Raw genomic sequence first — 14,198 nt, 5'->3', positions numbered from 1 at the left:
AGGTGTCCCGAGGAGCGCCCTACTTCCTCCGGCTCCGCCAAGTTCACGCTCCCAACCCAACTACCCTGGAAAGCGTCTGTTCCTAGAACAGAGCCGCATTCCCCAGAGACCCAGAAGCGCTGGACTCACAGACACCGTGGTTTACATCCTACAGCAGTGACATTGCACAGCCACTGAGGAATCTACGTGAAACCAGTAACCACAGAAGGCATCACGGGGGCGGGGAGGGGGGCCGGGGGTGGCTATGCCATTTGCAGAACAATACGATGCCAGAAGCCGCTTACTTGTCGAGCAGTGAGAGCATATCTTCATATTTTTGTGTCATTTGCTTTCCTTCGGCAGATTCCAGGCAACTATCCACACAAAAGAGGGGGGGAAATGGCATCGATTTAGAGGTCAAAATAATAATCGAAGTAACAAACTGCACCTGTTCCCCGCGTCCTTCTCGCCAGTGTCGTCCACCGGCCACTAGAGGGCATCTGCACTTCCTGAAATGCAGGCCGACCCCCAGGTGACAGGGACAGTGAACACAGCACCTGAACCCCACCCCCCCCCCCCCACGCTGGGCTTCACCAACCCCCTCTCCTAGCCCAGCCAGTCATGCATGGGCAAGTGAAGTCCTTCCAAAATCTGAATTAAAACGGAAATTGAGACGAAAGGAACATTCTAGGTGCTACAGTTTTCTGTATTTAAGGAAAAAAACTACATAATGTTACGCATTATAACATAATAAAACTACACAACATCAAATATAAAAACAATATTGAAAACTTTTTAAATGTTTGTTTAATTTTGAGAGAGAGAGAGAGAGAGAGAGCATGAGCGAGGGAGGGGTAGAGAGAGAGAGAGAGAGCAGGAGACAGAATCAGAAGCCAGCTCCAGGCTCTGAGCTGTCAGCACAGAGCCTGACGTGGGGCTCGAACTCACAGACCTTGAGATCATGACCTGAGCTGACATCAGATGCTTAACTGACGGAGCCACCTAGGCACCCCCAAAACAATATTTTGTATATATTTGTATACAGTGACATCTGGTGTGTGTGTGTATATATATATGTATACATGTATACATGTACATATGTATACATGTAACACACATGTGTATATGTAACACATGTGTATATGTAACACACGTGTATATGTCTCCTCTGAAATCCTGCTAGGACATGTGACGACAAAACCTCCTACCCATTACTCACTGACACGTTGATGCAAGTTTCCCCTCCCACCTCTTATGCACCCCCTACGTGAACGCACACGTGGACACAGAGGCTTCCGCAGGGATGCTGGGGGCCACATGGCATGTAAGCAGGGTCCGGCTGGAGGCACCGTTACCCACACTGTCGCCCGGTTGTGACGTTCCTTTGCAACACGAAATGAGAGTCCAGCCTCTGGGAACATCGGCGAAGTGTCTGTAATTTTCAGATACCTTCACGCTGACTGTGTGGGAACGTCTGTTTTTGTTCGTTCTCCCGGCTGATTGCAAAGATTTTTAAAAACCCATTTGCTCCTTAACCCAACACAAGGGTTCTCCACCAGATAGCCTGAGCTCTCAGGATAAGCCCTCGTGCCTGCAGAGAAAGCATTGGATTTCCTGGCGTTTTATTCCCAGTCCTTAGTCCCCGTTCCCGGTGAAGGAGCAGGTGTGGCTGGGGAGGCAGCAAGGAGGCGAGAGAAGGGCTTTGGACCAGGTGGGCTGGCTCCCCCCAGCTCTCGCCTCCCGAGCCGTGGGATTTCTGGAAGCCTCAAGACGCCGGATCCCAGTTTTGTTTCTGGAGAAGAGTGAGGCCAGAGGGGAGAAGGGTTTCTCACACTGGGGGCCCGAGCCAGTCGCCTGGAAGTTTCAGGAGCCACAGGAATAATTGCAAACTCCCTGTGGGTTCTCCTTCCCTTCGTGGTGAGGAATGGAAAATGTTCTTTCTAGCCAATTCATACAGGTAGTTGACCCCCAAACAACGTGGGAGTGAGGGACGCCAACCCCCACGCAGGCAAAAATCCGCATATAACTTTGGACTCCCTAAAAACTTAACTATTAACAGCTACTCTTGCCTGGAAGCCTTACAGATACCCCAAACTGTCCATGAACACGTACGTTTTACGTTACATACGTTATACGTTGTATTCTGGCAATAAAGGAAACTAGAGAGAAGATGGTAAGAAAATCACAAGGAAGAACACCATACAAACTCGGTCTGGGCAGTGCGCCCAGTAGCCCCTGGGTCTGTCTCTGGCCTCAACACCTTGTGCAAGGAACAGACCCAGTGCCAACCCTTCTTCCGGGTCTCCCGGCACCCTCCTACCTCTTTCCCCGTTGCAATCTTTGGAATCATCCTGTCAGCCATGCCCTGCCTCCGGGACCAGCCAACAGCATCTACTGGGCTTAGCTCCTTGTTGCTGACCAACCACGAGCTCCCAGATTCGTCAGAATCATTCCACCGCTGTGGAGGCCACCGTCAACTGCCTGATCAACCTGCACCTGCACGCCTCCTACACCTGTCTCTCCGGGCTTCTACCTGGATGCACTGATGCGGCTCCGGAGGGCTGGACCACTTCTCCTCCCAGTTGGCAGAGAAGCGTGAGGGTGTCCAGTGTCTCTCGAAGTCACAAACCCAGCGGAGCTGATGCGCCTGTTCCAGAAGGCGCAGAAGCCATCCCGAGATGGGAGAGGTGAAGCCTGCCACACCACGGAAGCTTCCACGCTTCTGGATGAGAAGCTGAACCGGGTCCTTCTGGATCCGCTTGCCCTGGGTCCCACGAGCACAGACCCCACCTCTGGGAATCCCGAGAACCACGTTCCAGAGGGGCAGGTGAAACTCCTCAAGAAGAGGGTAACCAGCTGGCCCACCTCCGCAGACTGGCCTGGCTGCCCCCAGGCTGGGCTAGGTGGGTAGCTCCTCCCCTTGTCAAGCACAAGAAGGGGACCCTGCACCTCCTTTCTGCGCAGCCTGCTCACGTTGAGGTTTCAGCCTGAACTTACTTTTCCCTGCAGACTCTAGGCAGCTTTTAACCACCCCGGACCAAATGGAAACAATAAAACTTCTTGTAGTAAAAGAAAAGAAAAAGGAAAAAAAAAAACCTGCATGTAAATGGAGCCGCCCAGTTCAAACCCACGTTGTTCAAAGGTCAGCTGTATATTACAGAGCAAGGTGCTGCAAATGTGAATTCATTTTTAAACAAAGGGGAATTTTCAGGGGGGACCACAGAGGACACCTTGGGTGCTGTTCAGATCCCCTCTCCAGGCCCAGGCCCTCTTACCACCCTCCCATCCCCCCTGGGCTAGACACATTGGCTGCTGATGAAACACAGCTGCCTGCCTCTTGGGGGAACAGCTGCGGCCAGAGAGCCCCTCGCCCAAGGTCATGCCCCTCCCCTCCGACAGGCCACATCCACGTGCACTTTTGAGAAGATGGGGCTCAGCGGTACCCTGGGCCACGCTGCCTGTGGCTGGGGGCTTCCCGGGAAGAGTGCTGGGCCAGGGTCTCAAGACCCCAGACTGTTCCAGTTCTTTCTGGGATCTCTCCCTGGGACTGTGGTGAGCCTGTCACCTCATTTCCGTTTTCCTCCCTTTCTTCATCTGCAAAACAAAGAGCTCGGCTAGCTCAGACCAGATCAGATGTTGCCAACGGATCGCCTGCAGGGCAGACCTGACCCCCTGTTTATCGGATGGGTGTGGAGTTTGAGAGCAGGTGGTAACTCTGAAGTTGGGCGTTTTACAGACACGCCGCGATTTTCAGCTCTTGTCTGCGTGGGGGGAGCGCTCTTACGGAGTCCGCTTTTCCACTGGGCAGTGCTGGATGGGGTGCTGGTGACCCCCTTGTGGGACCCCAGCCTGGCCGGTCTTCCGTTTTTCTTCCCCGGCCCCTGAAAGCGTTCAGTCCTGCCACCTGCACCAGAGGGTCGCCGGCGTCCTACCCGATGCCAAAAACACCTGGGAGGCCAGGGTCTCAACGCTTGGTTGCCGTTTTGTTTGCCAAAGCTGAGTGCCCTCAAAGGAGACTCTTCAGAAAGAGGGGTCAGAGAAAGACCGCCCTTTCCCGAAGCATCCTGAACGTGATACCGCAAAACAGTTCTCTCGCTTCTTGCAGCTGAGATGCCTCTAGGTAGCCCAGCTTCCAGATTGTGGAAACCGGTGGTTTCCAAACCTGGTCAACCATCAGAATCATGGGGCGGGGGGAGCTTGCTAAGGAAGCAATTCATAGGCCCCATCCCGCTTCGCGATTCGGATTCAGTAGTGGGAGGTGAGGCCTGGGAAGCTGCATGTAACAAGAGCCCCAGGTATCTAACAGGCGAAGACTTTACAGCACGCTTTAGCAGACACTGGGCTTCTCTATTTTCCAGCAGCCTCAGTAGCCAGGAGACGCTGTGTTAGAGGAGACTGGTGGGAAAGCCCCAAAGAGCTGGAAAACCCGGACTCCTTTGCCTCTAGAAAGGACCCTCGGGGCACGTGGGTGGCTCAGTAGGTTAAGCGTCCGGCTCAGGTCGTGATCCCACGGTGAGTTGGCGTGTGGGGCTCTGGGCTGACAGCTCAGAGTCCGGAACCTGCTTCAGGGTCTGTGTCTCCCTGTCTCTCTCTGCCCCTCTGTCGCTCTCTGTCTCTCTCAAAAATAAACATTAAAGAAAAGAAATCAATCTGATGGAGCAAAAAAGAGGCCGCCTGTCATCCAGGAAGCCTCATTTTGCACCAACTGTCCCCTAATGAGTCCAAATGTATCAATCTCGTTACTGCATGTTTGTGTTCCCTCCCACACCAAAATTCACATGTTGAAATCCTACCCTCCATGTGATGGCATTAGGAGGCAGGGCCTTTCGGGAGTGATTAGGCCATGAGGGTGGAGCCTCATGGAGGGGTGGAGCCTCGCTAAGGGGTGGGGCCTTGTGAAGGGGGTGGAGCCTCGTGAAGGGGTGGAGCCTCATGTAGGCAGTGTAGCCTCGTGTAGGGGGTGGAGCCCCGTGAAAGGGTGGAGCCTCATGAAGGGGGTGGAGCCTCATGTAGGCAGTGTAGCCTCATGAAGGGGGGGAGCCCCGTGAAGGGGTGGAGCCTCATGTAGGCGGTGGGGCCTCGTGAAGGCGGTGGAGACTCGTGAAGGGGTGGAGCCTCGTGAAGGGGTGGAGCCTCGTGAAGGGGTGGAGCCCCGTGAAGGGGTGGAGCCTCATGGCGGGGGTGGGGCCTCGTGAAGGGGTGGAGCCTCATTAAGGAATTAGTGTCCTATTAAAAAGAGGCTCCATGGAGGTCCCTTGTCCCACCTGCCATGTGGACACAGTGAGGGGACAGCCATCTGTGAACCAGGGTGTGCCTCACCACACACCAATCTGCCGGCACCGTGATCTTGGACTTGCCAGCCTCCAGAGGTGTGAGAAGTGCCTCTGGTGTTTATAGGCCACCAGGTCTGTGGCATTCTGTACAACAGCCCAAACGGACTTAAGATGCTGGTCTACTGCTGAAAAGGGAAAGAAATGAAGGTGATTTTCATGCCTTAGGGAAGTGAGCTGCATTTCTGCAAAAATCCAGAGCGGGAGCTGAAGCCTAAAACGCACCCGCCTTTGGGGAGTCGGTTACTCACGGATGTGCGATGCGTCTGAAGCTGGCGAAGGGGCCCTGGATACGCTGCCGCAGCTCCTGTGCCCAGCGGAGACCCCCGGCCACGGTGGGCATGTTCTTGTGCACGGCGGCGAACCCTGGGGACACGGCACAGGCAGACTGAAGGAGGCCCGCCCCCAGCCCCACTCTGCCCAGGAATACCCGCCCCCCGCCCCTACTTTTTGCCTCAGTACCTCCACCTGCTAAAGTCACCCTGTGCCCACACTGAGATGGGGGTGGGTCCCGGGAGATCGGCCTGTAGGCTAAGGAGTGAGGAGGAGGGGCCTGGGGGAGAACACCAAATGGGGTCCGAGGACAGGGGTGCCCAGCCCAGTGCTGCCCCTCACTGGCTTTCTGACTCCACACCTGGGACTTTCCACCTGCCTGCACATCAGCATCACCTGGGGGCTCTTAAAAAAATCCCGGGGCACCTGGGTGGCTCAGTGGGTTAAACATCTGACTCTTGATTTCAGCTCAGGTCATGATCTCACAGATCATGGGATCCAGCCCTGCTTGGGGCTCTGGGCTGACAGTGTGGAGCCTGCTTGGGATTCTCTCTCTCCACCTCCCCCTCTTTGCCCCCCCCTCCTGCTTTCTCTCTCTCTCTCTCTCTCTCTCTCTCTCTCTCTCTCTCTTAAATAAATAAATAAATAAACAAACAAACTTAAAAAAATTACTAATGCTTGGACCCTGACTCAGCCATTCTGACTTAATTGGTCTGGGTGGCGCCCAGTCATCTGTATTTTTAAAAGCTCTGGAGATGATTTCAATTGCACATTCAGGGTTGAAAACACTGCCTTAAACAGACAATAGAATCTCTTTGGGCCTCAGTTTTTTCATCTATAAAATGGGAATACTATCTTCTCTGCTTCATTTCCAGGGTTTCTGTGAAAATTCACTAAGATGATGAATGAGACAGGCCGTGTGGGTTGTGAATCACTTGCCCAGCGTCAGCACAGCCTGGATCCTCTTACTTTAGTCCAAACAGTGGGTTTCTTTGCTCACAATTACTTGTCAGGATTCAACAGTGATTAGATTTCATTTTTTAAGACAAATTTTTAAAACTTATTTTTTCAGTTTATTTAATTTGAGAAAGAGAGAGTGGGGAGAGGAGCAGAGAGAGAGAGGGACAGAGAGAATCCCAAGCAGGTTCCGCACTGTCAGTGCAGAGACCGACGTGGGGCTCAGACTCACGGATGTGAGGTCATGACCTGAGCTGAAACCAAGAGTTGGACACTTAACCGACTGAGCCACCCAGGTGCCCCTGGATTCCATTTCTTGAAAAAAATCTCAGTTGGAAGAGTTGGCAAGAACCAGCCACCACTTCTAACTAGCAAGTGTAGCTGAATAGTGGTCTCTTCCTTATTTTACCACAGACCCCACTGCTCCCTGATGTCGTACCCTCAGCCCTGATCTGTTACAGTCACATTCTGCCCGGCCTCCACAGCAGGGCAAAATGCTAAGATGACACCAATGACCCTAACCCTTGCATAATCCTCTCCTCTTCAGTGTGTGTGTGGAGGGGGTGGGGAACCAGATACGATCGAGAAATCACTCCAGTGATGACGCTATGTTAGATAGCAAAAGAGAGATGATCCTGGGTGGGCCTGACTTAATCAGGTGAGTCCTTTTAAAGCAGAACGTTTTCTCTGGTGGCTGGAAGGAGAAGTCAGGGATTCAGGAAGCCATACCTGGCCTGAAGATGGAGGCATGGGCGTGCCAGCAAGTCACTAAGTGGCCCCCCCCCCCCCCCCACCAACAGCCAACGAGGAATTGCAGACCTCGGGGCTACAGTCACAAGGCACTGGATTCTCCCAATGAAATGAGCTCGAAAGCGTATTCCCCCTACTCCCCGGGACCTCCTGATGAGAACTTGGCCCTGGTCAACGCTGTGATTTCAGCCCTGGGCCACTCTCAGTGGAGATCAAGGCACATCATGCTGGGCTCCGACCTACAGAACTTTAGAAACGTTTGTTTCTAAAGTTTATTTATTTTGAGAGAGAGAGAGAAAGGGAAAGCACACAAGCAGGGGAGGGGCAAAGAGACAGAGAGAGAGAAGGAGAGAAAAAATCCCAAGGAGGCTCCATGCTGTCAGTGTAGAGCCCAACGTGGGCCTCAAATTTATGAACCATGAGATCATGACCTGAGCAGAAACCAAGAGTCGGACACTCAATCAACTGAGCCACCCAGGCGCCCCTAAGAAGCAGTTCTTCATGACCTCCCTGGGAATTTGCAAACCTCTTTATACAGTGGTCCTACTACTCTGTTGCTTAAAAACCCTGGAAAATTTCCCGTTACCCAAAGAATGAACTCCAAATTCCTAAATATGGCACTCAAAGAAGGTGATAATGTTGCCCCAAACTCTGTGACTAACATAATCTCCCCATGTAACCTCGTTTGGCTGAAGCAGGTGCCACCCATCACCTTCCTCTCCTGTCTCTGCTTCAGAGGCCTTTGCCATTTCTCCCTGGCTGTCTATCCCCCGACCTTGCAGGGCTCAGCTCAAGGCCACCTACCCCACACACTCCCCTCAGACCTCCCGGCCATAAGCTGTCTTGTTTCGTTACCGTTCGCTGCGACTCAAGTTGAACATCGCCTGTGTTCTCTGCTCTGCATTACTGTTAAGCCTGTTCATGTCTGATGTGTTCCTTGAAGAACAACCCTTTAGTATTAATTACTTTATCCCTTACCCAGGCCTGCCTCTGTATACAGTGCCCACAGAGGTGCCCTGCATATAGTGAGGATTCAAGAAATGCTTGTAGAGCAGAACTGAACTTGTGTTTGACTTCAGAGCAGGTAAGACAGGGCATCTAAGAATTGCGGCAAAAATGGAGACGTCATGGGGCGCCTGGGAGGCTCAGTCGGTTAAGCGTCCGAGTTCGGCTCGGGTCATGATCTCCAGTCCGTGGGTTTGAGCCCCACGTCGGGCTCTGTGCTGACAGCTCGGAGCCTGGAGCCTGCTTCGGAATCTGTGCCTCCCTCTCTTTCTGCCCCTCCCCTGCTCATGCTCTTTCTCTCTCTCTTTCTCTCAAAAATAAATAAAGGTTAGAAAAAAATTTTTTTTCAAGAATGGAGGCATCACACCTCGGCACGGACCCGCGCTTTGTCAGCCTCCTGCAGGGTCCCCCCTCCAGAAGCAGGGTTTGCTATGGTGTCAGAAGGGAGCAGAAACTTTCCCCAGGCATGTAGAAATCCTTTGTGGAACTAAGGTACGCTGGAGATTGATCAGTGTGGCAACACTGATCAAGGGTCAACTCACGCATGGTGCTAAGGTCTCAGCCAGAAGCAGTCGGGACTTCAGTGCTCTGGGTCGGCTGCCAGTCGCAGCCCCAGACACAGGGAAATGCGCGGGTCAGTGAATTCTACAATTACCCAAGGCGGCCTGAGATTTCAAGCAGGAAGACTGTGCTCTCTTTTCTGGGAGGATGTCATGGACCCACCGTGGCCATTTAACGGGCACAAGAGGGTTGAGCTGCACCCTTGCTGGTAACAGAACTCCCCCATTCAAATCCGCTCGCCACAAACCTACCAAGTTCCGCCTCCTCCTGGACGCGCTGACTGTAGATCACCCTCACGGTATCCAGGTCTTTGTGGAACATTCGGACGAACAGCAGGTACTTTTCAGATGCATCCTGCGCTATCAGCGGTCTTTCCAGAAGGTTCCCTGCTAGGTCTAGCAGCTGCGGAGGAGGCAGAGAGAGAAGAAGAAAAAGTCACAGATCCAACCTTTCTAAGGTTACAGCTTGTTTCCTGGCTATTTCTTTCAGATGTCTGCTGGCGGCAGAGGGTCGAAAACTGTTGAGTCAATGATTATAAATAGGTGGCTATTCATAGTCGCCCCTCCCTCCTTTGCTTCTAAAGGAGAAGGAGACCTGTCTGCTGAATTACCCGCCAGACTCTCATGTGTCGAGAGACCCTGAGTAAAGGATTAAACAAAGAGAAAGCTAAAGATGTCAGAGAGCTGATCTTCATTAAAAAAAGAGAACTAAAACAGAAATAGAGATGAGGTAAAGAAGCTAACTGAGCTAGGGGTGCTTGGGTGGCTCAGTTGGCTAAGCATCTGACTCTTGATTTCGGCTCAGGTCACGATCTCACAGTTCATGAGTTCGAGCCCTGCATCCGGCTGTGTGCCGACGGCACAGAGCCTGCTTGGGAGTCTCTCTGTCCCTTGCTCTCTGCCCCTCCCCTGCTCCCTCTCTCTCCCAAAATAAATAAATAAACTAAAAAAAAAAAAAAACCCTACGTGGGCCAGGTGTTGGGGAGAACGTGGAAGGCTCAAATTTGAGGGTGGCGAGCAAGAAACAAGTTTCAGAGAGAACTAATTCTGGAACTGATTTCCGGAATGAGCTCAAAGGCTTGGAGAGAGGAATCCCTACAAGTGTTTCCCCATGAGTTATGGGGCCGCACTGTTTATGAAAGGTCATGTGTCTCTATGCTCGATGGCTAACGAAGGCTGGCATGCTGGATCACCCACTATCCCAGAATGGCCCGGACTCACCCACCCAGGGCTTGAGCCTCTTCGACAACTGTCTCACTGGTCATCGAGGCTACCCAAGGACATTTTCAGCGCCTGGACACTCGTCGACTTCTTGGAGAAGTCCATTCCACCTTTCACAGAAATCTCTCTCCTCCACGGAGCCCAAATTGGCCTCCTTATAACTGCCACTGGTCAGTCCTTGTTCTAATCTTCAAGTCTTTACAGAGTTGAAGTTCCTTTGCAGTTTAGAGAAGATCGGTCACGTGCCGTGAAGGCATCGTGCCTCACGACTCAGAAGTCTCAGTGTGCACCCACTGTCCACTTGTCCGGTGCCTTCTCCTCCCTATTCCTGCTCCAGCTGGCCCCTGATGGACTTCAGCAGCTGGTAGCTGAACCCTGCAACCACTTATGGGGGGGTTTGCTCCGGCTTGAATCAGCCCCGCGGCACTGGTTAATAGCCCAGGTTTTCAGGGGGGCGACCGCAAGTAGACTTCTTCACTCCTAATGGGCACACTCGGGATAAGGCCCAGAGAGAACATTCTAGAATAAACTCTTTTGGAAAGTATTTTCACATCGTCGTGTTTCTAGAAAAGCATTAATGATCAACCTGAGAGCCCTAGTTCTGCCCAGTCCCTTTGCCTAGTTCTCCCACGACACCATTCTAGAAGACCCACAGGAACAATTGACATCTGTGGGGACAAAACCATTGGAAGAGGGGCCTTGTCCCCCTCAGCTGACGGTGGGGACAGAATTGAGCACAGCGGTGGCTCCCACCTGTCCACCCCCCCCGCTGCACAAACCTTAAAGGCATGCTCCAAACCGGGGGCATCATCGAAGGCTTGAATGAAGATGGTCCCCAGCCCTCGGTCAAGATCTTCTACTCTCTGGCGAAATTCGGACACGTCATTTTCGAATTCCTATAGAGACATCACGTGGACGTAGGACGAACGTGAGCTCCTCAAGGCCAATCCCACTATGCTCTTCACTACCACCTATGTGCTTGAATTGGCTACACCCAGGACTTACTTTAAGTTTCTAAAATTCACCCTGGCATGGCTTTGTTTCTATCCATGCAGTGACCCTATTACTGCAGTATTGTTTTCCTGGATGCCACTTTCCTGGTAAATTGAGTCCGGTGTGAGCTTGGCTCCTTGTCACCCCCTTTCGGGGCCCCTCTCCCACCTTCTGAAGTCCCTTATCTCACCCCCAGTGCTAGCTCATGTCACCCCAGAAGCCACCTCAGCGCCAACAGCCCCGGCAGTAAGGCTATTGTATCATTACCTCCTACTTTCCTTCCTGCCCCAAGTCAAAATCCTCCCAAATACTGTGTTTTGTCAGACGGCCCCAAGTGTGTTCTCTTTCTTAGAGCGTAGCCATTGTCAAAGAAACTTTTATTTGTGGAATCATTATTACCTGTTATTATCGCTTTCCAACACTGATGCATCGCCTTACAAAAAAGACAAAACCAGAACAGCATAGTGTTTTTCTACTTCCCAAACCCAAGCACATTAATACTAGTATGTTTCCTTGTGGGTAGGATTTGGTGTGTTTTCAGATTATCACTCTGTAGCAAACACACAGTATATATCCTGTTTTCTCATATGCCACCGCCCCCCCCCCCTTTTTTTTTTCCACCTGAGACTCATGGAATTTTTAGAAAGTGATCCCTTCTGGGTTTGGCCAGCTAATCACCCAAGGTCTGGAGGTGCTCAGAGTAGATTTCTGCTCAATTTCTTTCTCCACTTCCCCTGGTATATTCTTGTGATTCCTTCTCCCTTAATTCAGCCCCTCCTAACAGGCATGCCATTCCCTGCTTCCGTCCTGACCCTTCTGCTTTTTTGTTTTGTTTTGTTTTGTTTTTCCTGCTGCAGGCTTGGACCCACGGGTCCAGAATCCTGGGCTACAGGTGACATGTGGGATCCTGGAAACTGCAACTCTGGCCCTTTCCTCTGCCTGAAGACTCCCTGGGGGACCAGGGTCAGCTCAGAACAACTCAGCCTCTGTTTCACTTCCCCCTCCCCAAGCCACTAATGAAATTCTGCCCGGGTGCGCCTGGCCTCCGCGGAGCTCGAAGCTGAAAGCTTTGCACACGGCCCCCCACCATCAACCCGTACACGTCTCAGCATCTCTGGAACCCTGGGTATCATCAGTCTGGAGCAGTCAGCCGTTAGAAAAGGCCTTTCCTGAACTTTCTCCTCACAAAGAGAATAACTGGGAGTGGTCTCTTAATACAACCACCGGAGCCCCGGGAACCAAAGGAAATACACAAGGAAAATGCAAGTAAACACCCAGACCCTACGGCCTCGAGGCATCTGAGAAAGAGAAAAAGCTTGTGAGTTAGCCTTTCCAAGCCTTACCGTGCTCTGGGGGTCCAAGCAGTCATAGGGGGCCTCTGTAAAGACCCTGTACATCTCTTGAAATTCGTCGTACATTTGCTGGACCTGCCGACTCAGGGCACTCCCTCTGATGCCACTAAACTCAAGCTTTCCCAGCGTGTGGAAATCCAGGGTTGTCTTCAGAAGATCCTATAGGGCCAGTTCACAAAATAGTTAAAATACTAAGAGCAGGAGGAGATAACACTCAGATGAGTATGGGAAGGGCTAGAAATCATGGGGAGCGTGGGTGGTTGCTTAGGAAAATAGGAAGGCTGATGAGTATCGTAGCCTTATTATTAGATTGGCTTGGTATAAATAACTTGGCTAAACTCACAAAGCAAAGAGGAAGCACAGGTAAATAGAATTCACACAGACAAGAAAAAAACCACATGTATATTTCAGCCTCTTTCCGGGTTCTCTAATAGATAACAAACTATAACAACATTATTTACGTGACTGGTGGGTTTACTTCTGTTTTTTTTTTTTAATTTTTTTTTTTAGTGTTTTGTTTATTTTTGAGACAGAGAGAGACAGAGCGTGAGCAGGGGAGGGGCAGAGAGAGAGGGAGACACGGAATCCAAAGCAGGCTCCAGGCTCCGAGCTGTCAGCACAGGGCCCCGATGCGGGGCTCGAACTCACAAACTGTGAGATCATGACCTGAGCCGAAGTCGGACGCTTAACTGACTGAGCCACCCAGGCGCCCCTGATTTTTTTTAAAAAATCCATGTCGGGGTGCCTGGGTGGCTCTGCCAGCTGAGCGTCTGGCTTCTGGTTTCAGCTCAGGGCGTGATCTCGCGGTTCATGAGTTCGAGCCTCATATCCGGCTCTGCTGACAGGGCAGAGCCGGCTTGGGATTCTCTCTCTCCCTCTGCTCCTGCCCACCTCTCTCTCTCTCTCTCTCTCTCTCTCTCTCTCGCTCTCTCTCAATAAATAAACAAACTTCAAAAAAATAAAAATAAATCCATTTCAAGGGAAACACGTTATCTGGCTCCAGAAGCACAGCTATCTTAAGGGATATTGACAGAAAACAGATCCTTCAAAAGGTCTCAAGGACAAGCCAAGAGGGAGACACCGATATTCTCAGCAACCACTCCTGCGAGAGAAGGAATCTGCCATGTGGTTGGCTGGGCGACAGTGAGCAAGTTACTGGGCGTCTCTGTTGGGTTTCTTCATCTGCAACAGGATAATAATGGCGGGAGTGAAAGCAGTCCGGGTTGGCTTAGGGTTTAGGCCAGTGCTTGGCACACGGCAAGTACACAGTACGGGCGTCTTGCTGTCACTGTTGTCGTTGATACGGCAGTGCCCCAGCTGTGCTCAGAATTAAGTGACAGGTGGACAGCGCACAGCCTCGGGGAGGAGCCCCTCCCAAGTCCACAGAAGCCGCTTCATCGGACGGGAGCCTTCAGAAGACACTACTGTGACAGATTGTGTTTTTCCCTCGCACACGCTCATCTGAAGTCACAGAACCTGCAAACCCAGCCTTTCTTCCAATCTAGGCGCAGACCTCTTCCAACAGGAAAGAGGAGGGTCACTCTGACCTTTGGGTGCTTCTGGCAAACGCTGGGAGGGGGTCCTCCACCCTAAGGGAGATTGGAGGGCAGGTAGAGGGAACACCGTGTCACAACGCAGAAAACCCAGTGGGTCCTGAGTCCACTCCGGGAAATCCCCGCTGCCAATGGCCACTGCGACGGGTTGAGCCATCAGGCTGGCGAGAGGCTGCTCGACTCCCTTCCCTTCCTGGGACGCCATGTCCAACGGCAGTGACAGAG

The 14,198-nt window shown here is 52.0% G+C and overlaps 1 protein-coding gene across 1 annotated transcript in view; it reads right to left on the bottom strand.

Moving 5' to 3' along the window:
- Positions 1-14,198, bottom strand: part of DNAH9 (dynein axonemal heavy chain 9) — a 329,272-nt gene that overhangs the window by 290,177 nt on the left and 24,897 nt on the right. Inside the window, exons 7-11 of the mRNA XM_078437738.2 lie at positions 12,412-12,579; positions 10,855-10,971; positions 9,107-9,257; positions 5,561-5,675; positions 285-353 (exon numbers count right to left, since the gene is read on the bottom strand). Coding sequence (XP_078293864.2) covers positions 285-353; positions 5,561-5,675; positions 9,107-9,257; positions 10,855-10,971; positions 12,412-12,579 — 620 coding nt within the window. The remainder of the gene's footprint in view (positions 1-284; positions 354-5,560; positions 5,676-9,106; positions 9,258-10,854; positions 10,972-12,411; positions 12,580-14,198) is intronic.

Source organism: Panthera onca, chromosome E1 (assembly GCF_046562875.1).
Source record: "Panthera onca isolate mPanOnc1 chromosome E1, mPanOnc1 haplotype 2, whole genome shotgun sequence".
NCBI classification, from domain to species: Eukaryota; Metazoa; Chordata; class Mammalia; order Carnivora; family Felidae; genus Panthera; species Panthera onca.
The sequence above is the reverse complement of the archived record's forward strand: the minus strand, read 5'-3'. Positions and strand labels throughout refer to the sequence as shown.